The following is a 26,251-nucleotide window of genomic DNA, read 5'->3' on the forward strand; positions in this document are numbered from 1 at the left end:
CCTACTACTTTTCCTTCTCTCCCTTTTCCTACTATCAAATTCCAGTCCCTCATGACTATTAAATTTTCATCTCCCTTCACTATTTTATCTCATCATACATTTCTTCAATCTCTTCATCATCTGTGGAGCTAGTTGGCATATAATGTTTGAACATTAAGAATTACCTTGAAGAAAACGGTCTATTGACACGCAGTCAGCATGGGTTTAGAAAACATCGTTCGTGTGAAACACAACTAGCTCTTTATTCACATGAAGTGGTGAGTGCTATTGACAAGGGGTTTCAGATCAATTCCATATTTCTGGATTTCCGGAAGGATTTTGACACTTACCACACAAGCAGCTCGTAGTGACATTGCACATTTATGGAATATCATCTCAGTTATGTGACTGGATTTGTGATTTTCTGTCAGAGAGGTCACAGTTTGTAGTAATTGACGGAAAGTCATCGAGTAAAACAGTAGTGATTTCTGGTGTTTGCCAAGGTAGTGTTATAGGTCCTTTGCTGTTCCTTATCTATATAAATGATTTTGGAGACAATCTGAGCAGCCATTTTCGTTTGTTTGCAAATGAAGCTGTTGTTTATTGACTAATAAAGTCATCGGAAGATCAAAACAAATTGAAAAACGATTTAGAAAAGATGTATGAATGGTGCGAAAATTGGCAGTTGATGCTAAATAACAAAAGTGTGAGGTAATCCACATGAGTGCTAAAAGGAATTTGTTAAACTTTGGTTACACTATAAGCCAGTCTAATCTAAAAGCTTTAAATTCAGCTAAATACCTAGGTATTACAATTATGAACAACTTAAATTGGAAGGAACACATAGAAAATGTTGTGGGGAAGGGTAACCAAAGACTGCGTTTTAGTGGCAGGACACTTAGAAAATGTAACAGACCTACTAAGGAGACTGTCTACACTATGCTTGTCCATCCTCTTTTAGAATACTGCTGTGCAGTGTGGGATCCTCACCAGATAGGACTAACAGAGTACATCAGAAAAGCTCAAAGAAATGGCAAGGTTCATGGTTCATGGGGGGGGGGGGGGGGGGTGGCGGCAACTATGGTTACGAAAGTTAATAAATCAGTCAAGTCAAGTTGGCTAGGAGAGTATTGCTGCTAGATACAGCAGATATAAACAGTTCTGAGCATCTCACTTAAAAAAGTGAATCACGTCGATTAGTTCCAGTAAGATGGATGTAGAGAGATTATGGGCAAAGTTCAAGCATAGTGTAAATTGTGTTCTGGAGAGTTAAGTGTTTAGTAAGTGGATGAAGGATGGAAGAGACCCATCTTGGTTTAATAATGAAATTCACAAGATTCTGAGGAAGCAGGGGCTGTTGCACTTTCAGTTCAAAAGAAAATGCACAAACGACAACAAGCAAAGGTTAGTAGAGATTTGTGCACCTGTGAATAGATCTATGTGTGGAGCCTACAACAGCTACCACCATATACCGTAGCAAAAGATCTGGCAGAGACTTCCATTCAGTCCCTTGTTGATCGGTCTGATGTGGCAGTTGAAGATAGCAGAATGAATGCCAAAGTATCAAATTTCATGTTCAAGAAAATATTCACACAGGAGAATTGTACAAACATATGTTTATTTGACCATTGGACAGACTCCCGTATGGATGAAGTAGTAATAAGCATTCCTGATGTAGAGAGACAACTGAAAGATTTGTTCAGTTTGCTGCAGAATCCTTGAAAATATTCTCAGTTTGAATATGATAATTTTCTTTTGAGACCGAGAAGCTTATGGTCACTAATCAGAAAGCATTGCTAATGCAAAACTCACCTTGCACTTTTCTCACATGATACTCTGCTAAATATGGATGAAGGGCAACAGGCAGATTCCATATTTATAAATTTCCAGAAAACATTTGACACAGCAGCCCACTGAAGGCTGTTAAAGAAGGTACGAGCATATGAAATAAGTTCACAGATATTTGAGTGGCTCAAAGACTTCTTGAGCAATAGAATCCAGTAATAGAACACTCAACAGCAAGTGTTCACCAGAGGCAAGGCTATTATCAGGAGTGCTGCAGGGAAGTGTGACAGGACTGCTGTTTTTCTCCATATGCATCAATGATTTTGTGGATGGGGTGGCAGCAACCTGCAGTTGTTAGTTGATGATGCTGCGGTGTGTGCTAAGGTGCTGAAGTTGAGTGACTGTAGGAAGATACAAGATGACTTAGACAAAATTTCTAGTTGGTGTGATCAATGGCAGCTAGCTCTAAATGTGGGGGAATGTTAATGCAGATGAGTAGGAAAAACAAATTTGTAATGTTTGGATGCAGCATTTGTAGTGTACCGCTTGACACAGTTATGCCATTTAAATATCTGGGCATAAGGTTGAAAACTGATATGAAATGGGATGAGCATGTGAGGGCTGTGGTAGGGAAGGTAACCTTACTGGGAGAATTTTAGGAAAGTGTGGTTCACTTGTAAATGAGACGGCATAGAGCATACTGGTGCGACCTAATACTTCTGAAGTGTTTAGGATCATTCCAACTGGAGTGAAAGAGGACATCAAAGCAATTCAGAGGTGGGCTGCTAGATTTGTCACCGGTACATTCAAACAAGATGTAAGTGTTACAGAGATGCTTTGAGAACTCAAATGGGAATCCCTAGACAGAAGGAGGGAGGATCATCATTGAGAAGATTTAGGGAACTGGAATTTGGAGCTGACTGCCGAATGATACTACTGCCACCGGCATACATTGAAGATAAGATATGAGAAATTAGGGCTCATACTGAGGCATACAAAAACTAAAACGCCTCCCAAACAGGCCATGAAGGCCCAACAGTACCGACCAGCCGCCGTGTCATCCTCAGCCCACAGGCATCACTAATACGGAGGGGCATGTCGTTAGCACACCACTCTCCCGGCCGTACGTCAGTTTCCGAGACCGGAGCCGCTACTTCTTAATCAAATAGATCCACAGTTTGCATCACGAGGGCTGAGTGCACCCCGCTTGCCAACAGCACTCGGCAGACCAGATGGTCACCCATCCAACTGCTAGCCCAGCCCGACAGCGCTTACCTTTGGTGATCTGATGGGAATCAGTGTTACCAGTGCAGCAAGGCTGTTGGCACTGAGGTACACAGACAGTCATTTTTCCCTTGCTCTATTTGCACATGGAACTATTATTGGTACAGGGTAACCCCCACTACACACTGTATGGTGGGTTGTGGAGTATCAATGCAGATGTAGAAGTGCAACTTATGTGATATGTAACCAAATTACTTGGAAACTGCCTTTCCTGGTGGCTGCAGACCCATCAGTAGCAAACATTTTTGTACCAGATGCGATATTCAACATTTTGTGCTTTCTGTTCAACATTCAGTGCTATGTCAAGCAGGTGTCATCATCAGCTCTCTATTTACATTATTGTTTGAGGTTATACAAGGTTCCGAACTTTCATGCATACATAGTGTTGAAACCTTCAGCAGCATCATACTTCTTTAAAGCACTCTGTGATCCAGGGAAACTAGATCTGCACAGATTAGAACAGCAACAAGTGGTTTTCCCTCCATCTCTTTTAGCCAATGGGCCTCCCATTTCACAGTGGTACAAAATCTTCATGGCTCCCTACACTTGTTTGGCAATTTTAATTCTACAGTTAAGGCACAAGCAGAAATAGGGCCATTCTGCACCATGCCCTGATTAAATATTTTCTAAATTTTCTGGGGGTCAACTTTTTTCTAAAAACTGATCTCATGGAAGCTTATGTTAAGCTTCCATTAGATGGTGGGTCCAAGAAAATTTTAGTATTGAATATCCCCTCTTTGGCATCTATCAGTACAACACATTACCAATTGGAGTCATTAGAGTGCTGGCCATTTCTCAAAAATTTTTGGAACAGGTCTTTACAGGCATCCACCACTGCATAAACTATCCAGATGAAATTTTGATAATGGGGCATACTAACTAAGAACATTTATGAACGTGTGTATCTTTTCATGGCACTTATAAACAAAGGCCTTGAGTGTAATTCTTCAATATGTTCTTTTCTTCCCGTCTTCTGTTATGTACCTTGGCTACATTTGCAGTTAAGACAGCCTTCAGACCACACAAGATTAGGTTGCAGCATTATGCAAAATGCCCTTCCCCTGGTCAGTAGAAGACTTCCAAGTGTTTCTAGGCAAGGTTAACTATTATGCCCAGTTTATCTTATACGTGGTTTCTGTTGTCTGCCTGTTGAATCATTTTTGCAAAATGTGGTTCTTTTTCAGTGGTAGCACACTCATCAGAAGAAATTTCAAAACTTGAAATCATGCCTTCAGTCTGTGCACTGTTTACAGATGTATTAGCCCCATTTATTACTAACACCAGCTATGGATGCCTCACTGCATGGCATTGAGACCATCCTGTCTCACAACCTTGCCAATGGTGCTGAAAAACTATAGCATTTGTGTCCAAAATATTAAAGTAGGCCCACGGACATTACTCAAAAATTGAAAAAAATAGGCTGTCTGTTGCTTTCATTCTGAAATAATTTCATAATTTCTTTTTTGTATGGCCATAAATTCCATTTAATTATGAATCATAAGCCATTATTATCAGTAATCGAGCCCTCAACTAAGCTCCCAGAGTGTACTACCAATCACCACGATCAGTGCTCTATACATTACTGTCTGTCCGCAATACTCGAATATGGATGCCTAGTGCTGACTTCCCATAGGCCTGAACCTGGACCCGGATCAGACTTTGACAGTCAGGGAACAGTCTGTTTCTAGATGGACACTCAAGCAAACGAATACTTGGAAGACTTTCCAACCATTTTAGAGATGCTACAGCAGCATTAATGCATGATCCACTTCTCCTGCAGGTCTTCCAACATGTCTGCATTGGATGTCCCACCAAGTTGTCAGCCACAGCTCCATCAGGCCTCCAGTACTTCTTCAGCTAAGGTGTCAACTGCCACTAGCACAGGAAGATAACAACTGCTGGCAGCTGACAGCATCCTGCAGTAGTGAATGTTGCAGCTGGTCCACTGCTATGTCTATTGGCCACACATGGACGATGATGTCACATGGGTCGTTTGTTGTCTGTCACTGTACAGCCCGCCAAACACGTTTGTCAGTCACCCCCATTCTGTCCCCCCTCCAAAGTCTTATTCTCAGTGGCCAGCAACTATTCATCCATATAGGTTTCCCCAGCTCCTTCCTTGGAAAAATGTGGTGGACTCCTTTCTTCATTTTCCTCCTGTCATCGCGTTGCAGCAGATGATAACATTAGCAAGACAGTTTTTGCCATTGTAGAAGCACCTCACACCTTGGTTACTGACAACAGACCTCAGGTCACACCGTCTGAGTTCATGCAGTTCTGCGCTTGCAATAACATTAAGAATTTATGACACTACCATTCGTCCAGCTTTTAATGGCATAGCAGAACATACCACATGTACTTTTTGAACAGAAATGGTAAAGAGCTGTAGGATCAACTAAATCTGACTCAGTTCTCAATAACGTTTTAGCTTTGTAAGGTCAATGCTCATAGTCTGGTAGAATTATTGCATGGGATTCTCATCAGACTATACTGAATCTTTTTTTCTTGCCACCTGAGCAAGCTGAATAAGAAGTGGATCTCATGTTGGATTCGATAGTCTATTGCAACACAACAGGACTACCAGATGGTTATGGCACCATCTATGCACGGGGTGCTGTGCAGTTGGTTGCAGGCCCCCAGCTTCTAGCTGCCGAGCTCTGTCTGTAGGCCTTCATACCGGGACCTCTTATCAGTTGGAGGAACTGCCACATCTGCCAGTACCAGGATAGGTGCAGTCTGCTTCCGAAGTTTCCACACCACCTCTGGAGCCTCTAGCTCCAGTTTTACCACCATTACCTGGGGACCAGAACATCACTCCTTATTGCAGGGACTTCCTCAAGCAACTGGCCGCTGCCACTTCACTGTCCTCCCATGCATCAGACTGGCCAGCTTCTGCTCTCTGTGGAGATGTGAGAATGGAGAGATCTTGCACTTCCACCAGATGTATCGATGGAAGACATCATATTATCAACAAGTGTAATTACCTTTGCAGCCAGCAAGGGCACTGCCAGCAAGGAAGGAACAGCACCCACAGTTGATCAAGCATGTGAGATCTGCTAGCTGGCCAATTTAAGACTAAGCACTGCCAGCAAGGAAAACCAGCAACCCCCAGCTGATCGAGCATGTGAGACCTGGTAACTGGCCAATTTAAGACTAAGTGGCCTTCAGCTCACTCTCATTTTCTGTGAGTCAGCAGATACCACATTCCAGTACAACTGATGCTTCCCAAGGTGATGCCATTATATTTATTGACAGCTGGATAATGAAATGCACAACTCCGACTGTCATACAAGTTGAATACATTTATGTGTGAGACTTCTACAGTGAAGTTACACTTCAGCATCCTGAGACTGAAATTATTATCCAGCCAACTGAACTAACCAACTATTGCAGAAGTTTCCACCACTGTGCATCAATATCACCATACCTGTGTTACTATATGGCCACTGCCCTTTATTTGCGTTAACCTGCATGCATAGTAAATTGGTTGTGCAAAACATTATTTTTTCTTTTTGGCTCTGAACAATTACTTTATTTTACTATGAACTTTTCTTTCACACTGCAGTATACCTGTGCCAGTAAAGTAACTGTTGGCTTAGAAGAAAGAGTCACAAAGCAACTACTGGTCAGAATTTACTGTGAGGAGGTGAAATGTTTAGTAGTGCCTAATAGATATATAGTGCAAGTATATCCACTCATTAGCTTCTGGAACTATTGATTCCTTCCTTGTGGAGGAAACAGGGATAGTTTTGGGATTATTAGAAAGGAAAGGCAGCTCATTGCTGAAGAGAATTGGCTTAAAATTCTGTCTCTTATTTTTTTAAATATGTCTTTATCTACTTGTTTTATAATTTATCAGAATATTGAGACTTTGGGATGTACATTCTGCAAATTCTAATCCTTGTATTGAACAGATCTTCCCTTTGCCCGTGTAAGGACAGCTAATAATCATCCATGTAAATTTACACAAATGCTTACTTTGATGTATTAGACGAAAAGAGGATGCACTGCGCAATATTATTATTATTATTATTATTATTATTATTATTATTATTATTATTTTTTGTTGTGGAAGTAATTGTGATTTTCCTAATATACACAAGTGCATATCAAGTAATTTAGGAGTTTCCTGATAATTATCAGTATGATCTGATTAACACTACTCATAATTTGTAGTTAATATACTTTACAGAAGTAGCCTGCTGTGTCTGCTTCTGCCTGTTAATGTACAACTTGACTCACTCCACATCTGTGAAGTCTCTCTTTTGTGATGGGATTGATGGAACATGATATGCAAATGAAAGAATGAATGATTTTTTTTTAAATGAAAATTCTTGAAATACACACTAGTGCTTCCCAGCAGAAGGGGCAACTGAAAGAAAATATGACATGACTGTTTATACTTTTTAATGCTCTCCAGCTTCAATTCTAGTTTTACATTAGACTTTCAGCAGACTACTTCTGTGCATTCAGTTTACTTGCACAGACTGATTTATTTTCCTTTAAGAGTTATCTATGACAACCAATAAAATAATTGTTTCTACCTTTGCCATATCAGTTATCGTGTTGGCATTATCCATGAGTTTTCGTTGGTCCATCTTCACTTTTCTCAAGCTGTAAAGGAAGTAGATTGAGTTTTAAATAATTTGCTCACTTATAAACAAAAATACATACTTAGAATCTATCTCTTTTGAAGATTGCTAATGAATATTTTAATGGCAGTGAAATCAGATTGAAATGTAGCAAGATGCAGTGCCTGATTTGCTATAACCCACTCCTAAAATAAACACTTTTTTCTCCTTTTCTACTCAGTTTTACAGATAATACATAAATCATGCACATGTGAAACCTACAAATTCTTATCCAAGCTGTACATTTCAAAACTTTATTATTGACAAAAGTTTTATTGAAAGAAATATAAAAAATTTATAATTCATGACAACAAAGTACACTTCTCAATTCAAACCCTTAATAGTGGATTTAAAATTACACAGAGATGATAAAAATCATGAGATATGTGCTAATATCATTTCAGACCTCGTTTTGCATAACATATGCACGAACACAATGTGACATGGACTCAACAAGCTGCTGGAAGTCACCTGCAGAAATATTGAGCCATGCTGCCTATGCTGCCTCTATAGCCATACATAATTGCGAAAGAGCTGCTGGGAGACCTGGGTGGCTAAATCATTTGCTCAAACTGTCCATAATGTTCTTCAAACAAATCACAAAAACTTGTCACCTGGTGACACGGTGCATTGTCATCCATAACAATGGAGTCCATGAATGGCTGCAAATGGATTTCAAGTTGCCGAATGTAACCATCTCCAGTCAATGATTGGTTCAGTTGGACCAGAGGACCCAGTCCATTCCTTGTAAACACAGTCCATACCACTTTGGAGCCACCACCAGCTTGCACAGTGCCTTGTTGACAACTTTGGTTCACACCACACTCAAACCCTACCATCTGATCGTACCTACTGAAATTGGGACTCGTATAACTAGGCCATGGTCTTCCAGTGATCTAGGGTCCAACTGATGTGGTTATAAGCCTAGGAGAGGTGCAGCAGGCAATGCTATGCTGCTAGCAAAGGTACTCTCATCTGTTGGCTGCTGCCATAGCCCATAACCCCAATTTTGTCACACTATCCTAACAGATATGTTCATCATATGTCTCACATTGATTTATGCAGTTAGTTGATGCAGTGTTGCTTGTCTGATAGCACTGAAAACTCTACACAAATGCCTCTGCTCTCTATCATTAAGTGAAGTTCATTGGCCACTGTGCTGTCCACGGTGAGAGGTTATGCATGAAATCTTCAAATATTCAATTCCCTAACGATTCATGAAATGGAATGTCTGATATGTCTAGCTCCAACTACCATTCCATGTTCAAAGTCTGTTAGTTCCTGTCATGTAGCCATAATCATATCGGAATCACCTGAATACAAATGAAAGCTTTCCCAATGCACTGCCCTTTTATACCTTGTGTACATGATACTGCCACTGTTGTAAATGTGTGTATTGCTATTCCATCACTTTTTTCACCTCAGTGCAATGTGCCTCATTTGAAGGCCCTTAGTCTCACCTTTCCAGATAATATCTCATCTTTTTGAAAACACTCTAATTAAAATGATGTCTCTATTCTAAATTATTGTCATCAGTAGAATACCAGAATTTTTGAATCTTAAAATGTAATCCTCCCAAACTCCATTCTTATAGTACTGTGGCCCTAATTCTGCATAAAAAATGGCTGTTTATGGTTTCCATGGAAAATCTTTAAGCCGGTTCTCATCTTATTTCAAAAGTAGAAAACAGAGGTAGCTATACAACAAAAAGGTTAGAAAGCATGGACAAATTGGAAAAATGATACAAGCATGCATACGCCAGTGAGTGATACTGGGCCTGTTATTGTTCCTTTATTTCATGAATGACATGAGAGATAATGGAAGATAAACTCAAATAACTTTGTATAAAGATGACTCAAAATCAAGTCTGCTGCAGAACCAACAAAGAATTAGCACAAAATACCAAACAAACTGTCTACGAATTTGAAACTTGTATAAATAATAATGCCATGAAATGGAGCCTTAAATAAACACAAAGTGTACATTCCAAGATCAAACAAAATTTTATATATGTGGTGACTATCGATAACAAAACAAGCTACTCCTGTGAAGAGTTGTGATCTTTGAATTCTGTCAATGCTCCTGTGTTTTTGCTTTCACACGTGTTTCAGTTTACATGTTGTGTTACTTCAAGAATAACACACATTATGTATTTAAAGTGGTGTCTTCTCTTATCTCTATTTAGCATAGACAGATATCATCCACAGTGGTGACCCAGAATCAGTTTTCATTGGTGAATTATTAGTTCTGTTTCAGAATTATTAGTTTTGCTTCATGTATTATTGTTACTCATTATCAACCAATGGAAAATGTATCGCCTACTGTGTAGTACTTTGGACCCTGCTTTTCATCCCTACGTATTGGATTTTGACTGTGAAGCACAGCCAACATTGATAGTGTAAGTACCAGTTTCACCTGATTTTGTATCTACAAGTCACACTGCCTTCACGCAATGAACCTAAGCTTGTATGTGCCACAATGGCTAGACCCATATACTACAGCTGCATTACAAATGGCAGTGTATGGCGGCTACCACATCCCATCTACCACTCCAGATCACAGCTTATGCCAGTTGAAACAGGAATTCATACCTCAAGCTTTTGTCTTGATGCATCTACCACATCCCTCGGCATCTTACCCACAACAGATGAAGGACAGTTATTCCAGATTTATGTGGCAAGGTACTGTTCAGTCTTCTGATCTACAGCTTCATCCTTCTATGGCCATAGTCATTCTATCTCCACAGACAGGTTTTCATCTGCACCTGCCTTGCCCCCCCCCCCTTCCCCCCACTCCTCCCTATGGTGACTTTGGGTAACGCATCACACTTTCATCCCACTTCATATGGTGCCATCAATCAATATTCTACACCATCTATGAGGAAGGTACCAGTGCAGCCACCTACATCACAGATCTTATCAATGACCTACTACTGAGCCTGCCAGCAGAGCTCAAATATGCTACAACAGATGGAAGAATCATCAAATGTCTATTGCATCCACGAGGAGAAGCTATTTACCACATAATCCACAAGGAACATCTAGGCAAAAAATCATCTTTACAGATGTGGAGGCACCTGCGGGCACAGGTGGGACAAGTCATGCCTGATGCCATTGTGGATATTGTGCTCATCAAGCATCCACATGAACTCCAGCTGCACTTCCTCTCCCACTCCATCTATCCTTTGAAGAACTAGCTTCGGATGGCAGACCAGGCCTACAGAATTATCAGACACAAGCAACTACTCCCTACCGCTCTGCTCTGGAGAATGAGAAAGTTGGTAGCAGTGGCTCCACTCCCTTATTCTGATGATGCACTCATCTGATAGAGGTTGCACAAGAGCTGACTTGCCATAGCAAAGTAGCGTGCAGCCACCTAGTGGCCAGCACCACACACACTGCCATCTTCAGATTTCTTAACACTGATGAGTCCTGCCGACTCACTATCTGGATGAGCAATCAACCACAGTGTAGCACAACACTTGGTGCAAGTGACAGCCAACTCACTCCCCACCCAGAGTAATCATGCTGTTGGTTCCACATCACCTTTGGTGACGTGGTGAGTAGTTGCTGTCGCACCTGCATTTACCCAAACTTACACATTAGCTGGTCCAGGTGCCATTGCTCACAACACTGCTGCTCAGTCCACAATTACTGAATTTGGTAACCACAACTTGCGGATACCTCTTACATCTAAGACCACTACAACAACCTGAACTTCCTTGTGGATATGGGAGTGGATGCCAGCATCATCCCATCCTCTTGTGCCCCCATTCAATTAATTCCTGCAGAAATTGGTCTCTGTGCAGCTAACAGCTAGCACATTAATGTTCACAGAACAGCGGAACTCTGGCTCCAGCTCTCACTGCAGATGCAGTTCATTTGGACATTTCACATCACGGATGTTGATGGTCCAGACCTTGGAATTGATTTTCTAAAAAACTTTGGTCTCTCTCCAGATTTGCTGATGGAATCCCTGAATTACCATACAACAGGCATCCACATCCCAGGCTTCTACAGTCCTTCTAATGCTACATCTCCTTCAAGACTTGATAAGATTCTCCTACCTCTATCCGAGGGTGAAACACTGATGGTTCGCCCCTGACACTTTGCTTGAGATCACTAATCAATGTGCTGAGATCAATGTCATACATAAAGAAAATGCTAAGCTCACAAACCTTATCAATGACGCATCAGAGAAACTGGCACATGCTTAACACAGACTCAGCTGCCTCACTGGTTTGTGGCTGATGCATATCACCCTCACTTCCTCCACAACCACGATGGCCCCAGCAGAGCCTTTGCCTGCACAAGCTAAGGTCAGTGACATCACTCTTTGAAATGCTTTGTCTACTTGCGCCAACTCTTTGCAAGGTCATAATTGTGTTCTTTGCTTGCATACTTTGTGCTATCACTAACGGTACTTGTCACAGGATAACAATGATGAAAGGATCTCCTGTGCATTACAAAACACAATGCCTCAGCCCCAAAAAATGTCATGCTAAAGCAGTTATTCATGAACTTTTAGGTGCGGGCATTGTATGCCCTTCAGACAGTAACTGCTCTGCTCCCATTCACCTTGTGCCTAAGAAGGATGGTTCGTTTTGGTTGTGTGATGACTATTGGAAACTTAAAATGCGTACTATTATGGTCAACTGTCCCATCGCCTACATTCAGGACTTCATGCAACTGCTTAACAGGGTTCGAGTATTTAGTGTTTTTTAATGCCACAAAGCTTACCATCAGATTCCTATGTTCAAAAATGATGTCCCCAAAACAGCAATCATGCACTGTACAGATGCCTTAGAGCCCGAAAAATGTGGCTCAGACTGGGCAAAGATTTACTGATTCTGATTTATTTAACCTATCTTGTTGCTATGGCTCTCTCAACTACATTCTTATCTATTGCACCTCCACCAAGGAGCTTGAGCAATATTTGACGCATGTCCTTAAAGCACTCATTGATCACAGTGTGGAGACATACCCCTTCACCGTGGAGGGAATCTGTCCAACTTCGGACCATGTTGCATTAATTAATGACCTGCCATTACCAGAGACCATTCTATGATGATTTCTCAGTATGCTAAATTTTATCTGGCACCATATGCCTCATGCTTCTTTTCTACCAGCCCCATTGGTGGACACTTGGTGGGCAAGAACATTTCTTGGATATGGAAGGTACAGTGGTCAGATGAAATGCTTCAAGTGTCAATGCACATAAGACTGCACTTTTGAGCACTGTCACACTTGTGCACCCGCTACTGGATGTTCGCATCTTCCATCTCTGTCACAGCTGACGTGAGTGGCACTTCGATCGGCACAGTTCTACAACAGCATGTTGGTGATACAACACAAACCCTCTATTTTTCTTGAAGAAACTCACTGCTTCTCAATGCAAATGGTCAGCTTTCAGCTGTGAGTAACTCATGGTTAATAAAGCCATACAATACTTCCATGACTACTTTGAAAAGCACGAAGTTATGATTTTTACTGATCATAAACCACTTACTTGCATTATTCATAACCCTGCACAAGACCTCACTCCATGGAGATTCTGCCACATGGACTTGATTAGCCAGTATACAACTGACATTTGGTACATCAGAGGGGCAGACAACATGGCTGTGGATTACCTGTTGCGAGTGAACTGCCATCTCTTCTCCATTAGACGTGGATGAACTGGCTCATATTCAAGTAGATGATGCAAAACTTCAAAATCTGCAACATGATCTTAACTCGGCATGATCATGGTTTCCTGCTGCCTTCCTGTTTCCTCAAGCAACCTCTGCCCCTTAGTTCTGACTCCATTGGATAGTTTGCTTGACTACACATGATCTACCACACCCAAACACCAAGGCCAGCCCACCTTATTATAGAACCTTTTGTTTGCCTCAGCATGCCTTCAACACATGCATGTTGACATCATGGAACCCATTCCCCCATCTGGAGGGTTCAGATATATTCTTTTGGCCATTGATCAGGTAACCAGATGGGTTGACACTGATCCTCTTCTGGACATCAAGGCTGATTGTCACACATGCCTTTGTTTCTGTATGGATTTCGTGGTTTAGAAGTTACTCTTCCACCACTACTGACCTGGGATGCCACTTTGATTCTCTGCTCTTCACCAAATTGTGTGTCTTGGATTGGATTGGATTGATTTGGGGGAAGAGACTAAACAGTGAGGTCATCAGTCTCATTGGATTAGGGAAGGATGTGGAAGGAAGTCAGCCATGCCCTGTCAAAGGAAATATCCCGGCATTTGCCTGAAGCAATTCAGGGAAATCATGGAAAACCTAAATCAGGATGGCCAGTTATGGGACTGAACCGTCATCCTCCCGAATGCGAGTCCAATATGCTAACCACTGCGCCACCTCACTCGGTATGTATCTTGCACAGTGTCAATAACTTCCTTACAATCGTGCACCACCCGCAGAGCAATGAACAAGTTGAATGTTCACACCGTACACTTAAAGCAATTCATATCCCACAGTGACCCTTGGTCAGAGGTTCTGGTCTTACTTGGCATCCACGCAGCTCACAAAATTGACTTGAATGCCTCCTTCACTGATAACCTCTATGGTGAGCCTCTACTGCTATCTGCAGAGTTCACTGAGAACACCAAACTCCCATCTCTGGATGTGCTTTCTGCTCTAGCTGAGCGCACCTGCTCGCACATTGCTACTATACACATGCTGGCCCCACATCCTCATACCCTGCCATGGGTGTTCATAAATAGCAATCTGGCAAACTACAAGTCTGTCATGCTACGCAAGTAACACAGTCCAGGTGGCCCTCCAACCTCCATATTCTGATCTGCTTAGGGTACACAGGCATGCTAATAACACAGTGGACATCCTTCTCAATTGGAATCATCAAACAGTTTCTATTAACCAGGTTGGATCACAGATTTGACTCAGGAGCACACAGACGACATGGTTCTTGCTGCAAGCAATGACGATTCAATCCAAGCTTCTATCCCTCCCAGTGCACAACACAACACAAGTGCTGTGTGTGAAGGTTCTCCAGCAGAGATAATCAGCTTCATGATTCTCCTGTGTCCTCACAGCCCCCGTCTGTCAGTGCAGTTGTCTTCACAGTCAACATTTCCAATTTCTGTGACACGGGTCTCTCAATTCAGCTCTGCAACAGCATGATCTTTGTGTTAGCTGTGCCCGTTTGGCCTCACGATGACCAGTCTTCCACCTACATTACCCACATTTACTCCTTTCAGATTCTGAACAGCACTGATGAAGACAACGTCACAGCTGCTATCAACAAGGAGGGCAGCCTGTCCATCACTGTCCCGCTACTTCTACCTCAGCATGGACAAGCATGCTTGCTAGAGGTCCTTCTTTCCCTTGCACACAACATTGCATAACAGTTCCTTAAATGTAGCCCAAGCATCTGACTCCTCTACACATCTTCCTATCAAACAAACTACTCCCACGATGAGTTATGATCTTTGACTTCAGTCTGTGCTGTTGAGTATTCAATTTTGCACATGTTTCAGTTTACATGGTGTGTGTGTGTGTGTGTGTGTGTGTGTGTGTGTGTGTGTGTGTGTGTGTGTACATATATACACACATAGACCATGAATATAACATTTCGTAATGATGTGGAAAGTGTCACTTTAATGTAGGTTTTCTCTACACAAAACAATAAATAATTTTTTTTCAGTTACTACTTCATATCTAAAAATTCATCTATTGAGTAGAAGTTGTCATTCAGAAATTCTTTTAATTTGCTTTTAAATGTTGGTTGGCTTTTTGTCAGACTTTTAGTGGTATTCAGCAAATGACCACAAATTTTGTGGCAGCATAATTCTCCCCTTTCTGTGTGTGTGAAGAGAGATTTTTTTTTTTTTGGGGGGGGGGGGGGGGGTTATGAAACAGTTTTATTAATGCAATCAGTGTTCTAAATAATGTAACAGACTTAACTGTTAGTGAAATTGTTTGTTGTGTTTATTTTATATCAGTTGTTAGCTAAGGCATATTTTTTTGGTGTACTGAAAAAGCAAACCTCATCAGAGTGTAGAGTGTAAAAAAAAAATTAACAACTATGCTGAGAATGAACAAAATGCAATAATGTAAACTATTATTCAAAAGTCTTGACTTAATAACAATTCCTTTTCTGTTTACATATGAAATACTCTTGTTTGAGTTTAAGAAAACTTTTGGAATGAAATTCTTTTACACGTACTTATGAAGCAAGGCACAGATCAGGCTAAATGTTGCCTTGTCAGAGACATGGCTCATTTGAAAATACCCTGTATTACATGGCTATGAAGTTTTTTAACAAAATACTGTCCAAATATAAGAATGACAACTTACAAACTACAGAATTGTAGTAGTATGGAAAAACAAAATTTCCTGTTTACATTATAGTTTTAAGAACCCCTACTTCAAGGTATTGTTATATTTACAACATGTGGATAAAATACTGTGCTTGTCAGAGTTTCAAGAAATAGTAAGGCAAATTTTGTAAAAATGCTCACCACATTGACGAAAGCTAGGGTCATATATGAAATTATCTATATTGTCTAATACCTGTACAGCCACTACGAGAGAACATTTCATGTACGAAACATGACTAACCAGCTATCTATCAAAATGAAGGAGTAATGGCAGACTTTGATTGCCACAAATTCATCTACACCTGATGAACATGTAGCATATCACAACACCAATGAATTCAAATGTTGCTTGAATGCCTACATCATTTGGATACTTTCAGTGAATGTTTAATTTTTGCTATAAACCTGCAAGAGTGAACACAATTTTCTATGCTACAAGTGTGACTATACTGCAACCAAGGTGCATGAGTGTTTGTTTAAATTTTATGTAACATGTGATATTGTATTGGCTGACTACCATGCAAAGCTCCATGGGATAAGAAAGAGTGTAGGTATTTCAAGTGATTAGGTATTTAACATTCTACAAAAACTATGGGACATGAGAAAACTGTGTGCAAGAAAATGATGGTAGAATTGTGTGATGTTTTTGCAGCAGAGTTTTGACAGTTTCAACTGAAATGCAATATTTCTAAAAAACATAATGTAATTGGATAGCTAAAAAATCAGTCACCAAGTGCTGGCAGGAGACTCTTTTGGAGCCAGTGGCTTCTCCTTCTGGCACAAGGATTGAAAGAGAAGGAAAAGAGGTAAAGGAAAAGGACTGGTGAGATTTAGGAAATAGGGTGAGTTTGGAAAAGTCATCCAGAACCCTGGGTCAAGGGAGACTCATCAGATGGGATGATAAGGAAAGACATTGTTGGGAACTGCACTGGACAAGATTTGAAAACTTCAGGTAATAAGAGCAGAAAGCTGAGTACATTGTTTATGGCAGAGGAAGGAGGAGGAGGAGGAGGAGGAGGAGGAGGAGGGGGTGGGAGTGGGGGGGGATGGGGGGATCAACAGGTCAGATAATGAAAGACTCAGATAACTAAGAGGGAGTTAAGAAACGAGTAGCTATTGTGAAGAAATGCTGAGACCAAAGGACTTAGTATAAATTAAGGCCAGGTGGGTGGCAAAAACCAAAGACATGTTGTAACACCAGTTTCCTCCTGTGGAGATTTGAGAAACTGGTGTCTGGGGGAAGAATCAAGATAGCATGTGTGGTGAAACAGGCACTGACGTCCCAACTGTCATGTTATAGAGCATGCTCTGCAGCAGGACATTGTGTACTGCCATACACATCCTCTGCCTATGCCCACTCATCCTAACTGATAACTCTGTGATAGTCATGCCAATGTAAAAGTCTGAAAAGTGTTTACATAGCTAGTATATAACATGGGTCATATCACAAGTGGCTCTTCTCCATTTGATAATATATGTTTTGCTAGTTACAGTGCTGGTATAGGTTGGGGGGGGGGGGGGGGGGGTAGGAGGGTGCATGCAGCAAGTCTTACTGTGGGAATGGTCACATGGGTAGAAACCATAGGGTAGGGAAATGAGTGCAGAAGGAGAAAAGAGTCTGACAAGGATATTGTAGAGACTTGGGGGGCAACAAAAAGCTATTCTAGTTGTGGTGGGCCAAATGTTGGACAGACCTCATTTTACAGTATGAGTTTATAAAGTCATAGCCTTATCAAACCAGCTGATTAATACATTCAAGACCGGATAATACTGAGTGACAAGAGGTGTACTCCTAAGCTTTATTTTGGAAGTATCAGCAGTACCAGGACTGGGTGTGATGGTGTGAAAATCTGATTTTGAACTAGGCAGGTGGGGTAATTGCATCCAGTGAAGGCTAAGGTGAGAACAGTATTGCTCTAAAGAGTCTGCATCCAAACAAATATGTCTTCCTTGAATGCCAAGACTGTACGGGAGGCAACATTTGACACGGAAATTATGGCAACTGTCAAAATTTAAATATTGGTGTTTGTTAGTAGGTTTAATGCAAACAGAAGTCCGCTATCAAAACTATGGCACCAAGTTCTGCTTTTTGAAATCTGCTTATCCCTGGCAGTTACTCCCAAAGACCTAATAATGAAAGTTCGTGTTTCTGGATGCAATCCTACTCTATGCCAGCCCCTTTTATAGTTTCAAATACTTCAATCTGTTGCATGTACCTGGCTAACCTGTGACCTATATGCCTCATCTGCCAACTTCCACTCCAGCATACTCCTCTCCTTCTACTACATCTTGCAGTTATCTAACCCTCATGTTTCCTTGACTGGTATTGTCTACCAAGCCAACTTCTAACTGCAACAATGTGCCAGCCTTCACCTCAAAAAGCTATTCCACCTTCTCCTAAACTACCTCAACAGTGGTGTTTTGCTTTATGTCCCTCTGTGGCTCCCTAAACAGCCACAACATAGAAACCGAGCTTGGACAAGTTTCTTAAATCCCCCAGTCTTCAGCTCTGTCACCCACAGCAGTGATAGCTCATTATCACAAGAACCTGTCACAACAGTACAGTGTTCTCCACCTCTCATCTAAGGCCCTCTCCCCTCCTGAAATATCTGCATTACACAAAAATCTCACTTTCAGCTCTAAACCTGCATTTAATCATGATTTTTTGGTGAAGGACCTACTTTCCTTAACACATAATTTCAACTGCAAATATCACTTTGAAACCCAATCCTAAAATTTTTCCTACAACAAAACTGACATTGAACCCTGACTTACACAGTTCCCACGATGAAGATCAACTTAATCCAACCCACTACCTTAAAGTCATTGCTTACAAGTCTTCCCAACATTGTTCCGCAACCATTTCTCAGGTCCCTACAACAAGACCCTAACCTATGCTCTGCAGAACTCCAGGCTCTTCATTCCCTAAAAACTGATTACTCCATAATTATCCTCCCAGCAAATAAGGGATCTATCACTGTGATACTTGACCAATTGGAGTATATAAGTGAAGGTCTATGCCAGCTGTCTGACACACAGCATCTGCCATGAAGATCCCATCCATGTGACACAAACAAACCTGCAGCCCCTCCTGAAAACCTCAAGCCCCTCACAAGGACTAATACCTCAATCCATAGAACTTCTTTCTCTATGAAAACCAGGCACCTCAATATTTTACCTTCTTCCTAAGATACACAAATCCAATTACCCTGGCAGTCCCATTGTTTCTGGCTTCAGAGCACCCACTGAATGAATATCTGCCTTTGTTTATTAACACCTGCAACCACTAGCACAAAGAATTCCCTCCTATATTAAAGACACCAACCATTTCCTGGATCATCTGGAATCCATGTCAGTCCCACTCCCACCACACACCTTGCTTCTCACCATTGATGCCACCTCCCTCTATACCAACATCCACCCATGTACATTGTTGGTCTGCTGCTGAACATTTCCTCAGTCAGTGCCTACCTGATTGCAAACATATGATGTCCTTCCTGCTCGTCTTGATCAACTTTGCACTTACCAACAACTACTTTACCTTTGAAGGCCAGACATACAAACAGACCAGGGGCATGGACATGGAACCAGGATGGCGCTTTCCAATGCCAACCTTCTCATGCATCACTTGGAGGGGGGCTTTCCTGAGATCCAAAACCTTCAGCTTCTGGTTTGGTTTAGATATATTGATGACATATTTGCCACATGAGCTCAAGGGGAGCTGACGTTTTAAAATTTTTGGAGTGTGTAAATAATTTTATCTAGTTAAATTTCATATGATCCTGTTCCGAATGCCATGCCTCTTTTATGATGTTGACCTCATCCTCACTGATGGTCAGCTAGACAATTCTGTTCACTCTAAACAAACCAACAAATAGCAAGTACTTATATTTTGACAGTTGCCATCCTTTCCACGTCAAATGCTGCCACTCATACTGCCTTGGCGCTTGAGGCAAACATATATGTTGAGATGCAAACTCTTTACAGTAATACACCATCATTCTGACCTCGGACTTCACTGGATGTAATTACTCCACCAGCTTAGTTCAAAAGCAGATTCCCTAGGACATCACATTCAATCCTGGCACTGAAAGAACTTAGGAGTATATCTCTTCTCACTCAGTATTATCCTGATCTTGAACATATTAATCAGTTACTTGGACAAGGCTATGACTTCCTAAAATCATGACCTGAAATGAGGTCCATTCTGTCCAACATTTTGTCCACCAAAAGCCAAATAGCTTTTTGTCATCTTCCCAATCTCTGCAATATGCTTGTAAGACGCTTTGCTCCTTCTGCACCCATTTCCCTACCCTTTGCCTGCTGCCCCTGTGACTGTCCCCACTGTAAGACTTGTCTGTGCACCCTCCTACCACCAGCTGTATCAGTCCTGTAAATGGCCCTGTCAAAGGGAGAGCCACCAGTGTAACAACTCATTTCATACTAGCTGTTATATAAACACTGTTCGATGTTTTTCACTGGCATGACTACCACCAAGTTATCTGTTAGGATGAATGGGCAGAGGCAGAGGATTCAACTGAGAACATGTAATATCCTGCTGCAGAGCATGCTCTACAACATGCATGTCATGACCTCAGTGCCTGTTTCGCCACACATGCTATCTAGAGTCTTTCCCAGAGCACCAGTTTCTCAGAACTCCCCAGATGGGAACTGGCATTACATGTCCTTGGTTCTTGCCACCCATTTGGTCTTAATTTATGTTAAATTCTTTGGTCTCAGAATTTCTTCACAGTAACTCTTCATTTCTTCACACCCTTTTAGTTTTCTGTATCTTATTTTCCACCCCCCCCCCCCCAATCTCTGCCACAAACTATGCCTTAGCTTTCTGCACTAATTAATTCATGCACATTGTTTTGGCACTAAACCTATCTTGTGTATTACACTATCTTCCACTTTTAAGTTCTCAGGTTTTCAAATCTCATCTAGTACAGTCCCCAACAATCAATCTTTCCTTCTCATCCCATTCGGGAAGTCCCCCCCTGAACCAGGCAACTTTTCTGTACTCTCCCAATTTCCTAAACTTCACTACTCCTCTTCTTTCACCCCTCTTCCTTCTCCTTCAACCCTTTGGCCAGAAGGAGCCACTGGCTCCAAACACTTGCAAATTTAAATGCCTTTGTATGTTTGTTCTCCTGTTGCCACCTGATGAGTAGATTTTTATCTGTCTAATTAAATTAATATATTTTAAGGCATTTTATCATAATAATTGAGATAAGATTTCCTTTTATGGGCTATTTCCAAAGAAGGGGAAAAATTCATTCAGCAGAAATAGCCATGGTGATAATGTTTTAGTTTTTTATGTTTTCATGGTGTTCATTTAACTGGAAACATGAAAGATATTCAGTGCATTTCATAGTATGTTCCATTTTTAAGATAAGATTCATAAGGGATTTTTAAGTATCACTTAATAAATAGAAAGATTTTTCTTTATTTTTTTATTTTTCTCTTCTTTAGGGCCAGCAGCATAGTATATGTCTGATAATGACATGATTATCAGAATATATGCACCAAATAGCTGCTTATAATAATTAATCTTTATTTAAGACAGACTGTTTTGGCCTTTATGGCCATTGTCAAGTACATCTAGATTTTCTTTCACAAGGACAGTATCTTTGACATATCCATAAAATTCTGTTTGTCTACCCTGTTTACTGATTCTAGCCAAATATGACAGAACATGAAGAAAGTTTAAAGATAAGCTGTGTCACTTTACTAGATTTTTTTAGTGAACATGAGCATATGAGAAAACAAATCAAATTCTAGCGAATGTATAAGAAAGAGGTATTATGTTTCATGAAAATGTTTGTTACTAATAATTCAAGTACTTTTCTTCAAAGAGGAATCATATAAAATAAATTTTTATATCAATCAGTGGTACGAGAAAACACTTACAGAAGTTACGGAAATATGCAAGCTTTCGGAGTCAGTGGCTCCTCCTCCTGGCAGAAAGATTGAAGGGAAAAGAAGAGGGATGAAGTAAAGGGCTGGTGAAGTTCAGGCCATGTCAGAATTTACACAGAAGTTGCCCAGAACCCTAGGTCAGAGTAGACTTAGTGAACAAGAGGAGAAGGAGAGACTGATTGTTGGGGATTGCATCAGATGAGGTATGAAAACCTGAGAGCTTAAAGGTGAAAGATATGGTACAAGGCAGGTACAGGTGGTGGTATGAGGAACCATGGGGCAAATCTTACAGTAGGGATGGCCACATTTTTATAAGCAATAGGGGAGGGAAATGGGTGCAGAAGAATTATAGCATCTGATTAGGATTTTGTAGAGAATGGGGAATGACAAAAAGCTATTCTAGGTGTGACGGGCAAAATGTCAGACAGAATTGACCTCATTTCAGAGCATGATTTTAGAAAGTCATAGCCTTGTCAAAGTACCTGATTAATACTTTCGAGGCCAAGATAGTCCTTAGTGACAAAATACTCCTAAGGTGATTTCTGGAGGGATCAGCAGTACCGGGATTGGATGTGGTAGCTCGGAAAATTTGCTTTTGATCTAGATTGGTGAGGTAATTATCTACAGCGAAGGTTGAGGTGGGAATAGTGGTGTACTGTTGTAAAGAGTGTGCATTTGAACATATATGTTTGCCTAAAATACCGAGGCTATATGTCAGGGAACATTTGGTGTGAAAAGAATGGGAACTGTCAAAATGCAAGTAGTGTTGTTTATTTGTAGATTTAACATGAACAGAAGCATGTAGCTGATCCTCAGTGAAGATGAGATAACATGAAAGAGAGTGGCATGGGATTCAGTATAAGACCATGTGAAATTTATGTGGATGAATGCATCTAGACACTCTACAAATTTTAACAGGTCAGCCTCATCATGAGTCCATATGGCAAAGATGTCATCAATGTATCTAAACCAAACCAGGGGCTGAAGGATTATGTATCCCAGGAAAGCTTACTCCAAGCTTCTCATGAAAAAATTGTCATAGAAAGGAGCCATCTTTCTGCCCATGGCTGTGCCCCTGACCTATTTGTACATCTCCCCTTAAAGGTAAAGTAATTTTTCATAAGTATAAGGTGAGCAGGAAGGACATCATAGGTTTGGAATCAGATGGGTGCTGGTTGAGGTAATGTTCAGCAACAGACAGATCTTGTACATGGGATTTGATGGTATGGGGGGAAGTGGCATCAAATGGTGACAAGCAAGGTGTGTGATGGGAGTGGGACAGGTACGGATTTCAGACAATCTATGAAATGGTTGGTGTTGTTAATATACAAGTAGAGTCTTTGTACTATAGATTGCTAGTGTTGATCAAGCAAGACAGTTGTATGTTCAGTGGTGGTTTGAAGTCAGTAATTATCGGTGATTAGGCTTGTGATGTTTATTCACAAGCCTAGCAACATTTTGTTTATGTATCTATCAATGCTTCAACTATATGGTCAGCATTATCTGCACTCCTTCCATTATTTATATTTAACCAAGGGCTTTCATAAGCATATTTGCAAATACTTGAAAAGTCAACAATTTTTTAAAAGATTTTTCATTTTATGATGTGGAATTTAGTGTGACATTAGTGTGATATTAGTGTTTTAATCTGCTTACTCTACTGCACAAAGTTATATGCTGATGACAGTACCACTCTCAACACTTCATTAGTTGATTACAAATGTAGTAATTAACACAACTATTACAAAGTACTACTACCCTTTCACCAAACTATATGGGAGAATGGAACACATTTTTTTGTGTGTTTTTTCCAGTAGCACAGAATAGTTCACATCCAGATATTGGGTTCTTATTCAAATCATTACCTACTTTGTCCCATCAACACATCCTAGGTGCTAGTAAAAAGCATTAAGAAACACTCTTTAAAACCAACCAAAATAGGCAGCTGGCATATTAGAAAATAAAATCAAGGAAAGACTAAGAAGCAGCCAGTCTGATAATAGTAAAAAGTTTGTGTGTTGTCTAATCTTTACCAAGAGAAGTCATCATATAACTGGAAGATAATGCTACAGTATCACTTCAGAGGAAATAACTGTATCGGCAAGATTATTTATCTTTTTTTCCCCCTCAATAAGCGTAAAGAATCGTATTTCTTGATAGTTACAAAGCTGTACTATTGTGATTTGTTAACTGTTACTATATGTCATAATGAATCGTTCACTGTACAGCAGAATGTACATGCTCTAACTTAATACTGCTCAAGTATGTGGCACACATATGAGTAACAGGGAATATTGAATGTATGCATGTTCACATGTATGTATATATGTTCACAGGGTTTTTTTTGTTTATGGGAGAATTTCACAAAAATACTGAGAAACCTCAACTGGCAGAAACCTGAAGATAGAGATCAATGATCCCACCAAATCCTACTTACAAAGTTTTGAGAAAAATAAATAACCAAAAAATCGAGAAATCACCACATCCCCCTATATATTGATCCTGCAGGGACTTTGTAGACAAGATCATACCAACTGCAAGATGCACAGAGGCCTTTAAGCACTCTTTCTTCCTGTACTCTACACAAGAATGGAATGTAGTACAGTGGGAACTCATTCTGCTACACACTTCACTGTGCTTTGTATAGCATGGGTGTAGATGTACACTAAACTGAGCTATTCAGATATGTGATAGCTCTGTCAATAAGAGCATTACCTAATCAAGGCAATGTTCTGAGTTTGCGACCCGATCTGACACCTGGTTTTATCAGCCAGGATGTTTCACTTACTATGACCTCCTAAAGAACATTTTTAATCGCCAGATGTACCATGTATGTAACAAGATATAGGCTACGTTGTATGTGCACCAAACAACCAATAAAAATAAGATTTTAAAAAGTTAGTAATCTTTTAAGATCAGTACAATTCATTTTACTGCTTAGTATGAGATTACCAGCACACTTTGTATTCTTTTCATCAAGTCTAATATAGTACAACTTATTAAATTAAACATAAAAGTTCTTGGCTTTGTTTCCCAGAATTCTGTGGTCTATGCTTTTCTTATTATTTTTTGAACAGTTACTTACGCATAAATGGCAAGGAGGAACTTTCGCTGGTGCGTGCGTACACGTCCTGGGTTGACTCGTTTTACTAGCCTCGTATGCTTGTAAATGAGCCACGTTTCTCTCAGCACATTTGCTGCTGCATTTTTCAGCTGCAAAAGTAAAATGTGACAATAATAACTGAACAGTTTCCACCTAATATTCAGTACAGATAAGAGCACAATAAACACATAACCCTTTGAAAGTCTCTATGACTCCCTCTCCCCCTTCCTCAATGTCACTTGTCACAGAGCGTGGTGCTGTCCTGTCGGTGATTTTTATCTCCATTATATACATCTGCTAATACTTCTATTACCTTACATGTTGACAAAAAATTAAGAGATCACTTTTAATAGGTAAATAATAACAAAAGCTTATCAATCATCATCATGGTGTGAAACTGTGAGAGAGATGAAATATGGGCAAAAGTAGTAAATAGGTAAGGTCACAACAGTATGATAATAGACTTTTAATAGGTTTTGTTGGATGTCACAACCAGGTTCAGTTACAGGAGTGAGATAAAAATGACCCTTATCATTAACGGGTTCTCTCTCACTTTCCAGGGACAAAAAAAGTCACACAAAAAATAACTAAAAAAAATTGTTTATAAAAAACATAAGGTGTAGTTTGTGTGAAATCACTTTAACAAATAACTCTAATGCTAGCAGTGACTGATAACACATAGTTGCAAAGTCTAGCAGAAAGACACACCTTCATCTATATGGCTCTGTAAGAATGTTAAACCTCAAAGAATGTCCACTTCATAGCTCTTATACAAGAGCCCAGTGGACGTTAATCAAGACCATATGGGGACGTCTAGATGCTAAATACTTATACACATTGCCCTGAATTAAGTGAATAATTAAAAGCAGCAATATAAGAGGATTTTGTTGCTATTTCATCTGTGGTGAGATGCAAATTAATAAAAAAAATCCATGTATGACTTCAAACTGTAGGACAGTAATAGCCACTTCTTAACTGATGTTAGGTATAAAAATTACTTTTGTATATAAACAATATTTTGTGTTTGTTGCTTTATTTGGTTTGCCCTTCAAAGATCAATAATTTGATGTTCATAAATGGTATAGGGATCAGCTCAGCACGTGAAATTATGTGAAAGCTATTTAGTTGTCTACAGTCACATCAATAAGACTGAAAGCTTCTTTGAGGTAGGTTCACAGCAGATGAGAGCAGC

At 40.3% G+C, this 26,251-nt stretch overlaps 1 protein-coding gene and 1 pseudogene across 1 annotated transcript in view; both read right to left on the reverse strand.

The window, feature by feature from the left end:
* Window positions 1-26,251, reverse strand: part of LOC126095676 (small conductance calcium-activated potassium channel protein) — a 239,926-nt gene that overhangs the window by 15,919 nt on the left and 197,756 nt on the right. Inside the window, exons 7-8 of the mRNA XM_049910433.1 lie at window positions 25,042-25,169; window positions 7,593-7,662 (exon numbers count right to left, since the gene is read on the reverse strand). Coding sequence (XP_049766390.1) covers window positions 7,593-7,662; window positions 25,042-25,169 — 198 coding nt within the window. The remainder of the gene's footprint in view (window positions 1-7,592; window positions 7,663-25,041; window positions 25,170-26,251) is intronic.
* Window positions 2,973-3,090, reverse strand: LOC126096004 (5S ribosomal RNA; annotated as a pseudogene).

This window comes from Schistocerca cancellata, chromosome 8 (genome assembly GCF_023864275.1).
Source record: "Schistocerca cancellata isolate TAMUIC-IGC-003103 chromosome 8, iqSchCanc2.1, whole genome shotgun sequence".
Taxonomy (NCBI): domain Eukaryota; kingdom Metazoa; phylum Arthropoda; class Insecta; order Orthoptera; family Acrididae; genus Schistocerca; species Schistocerca cancellata.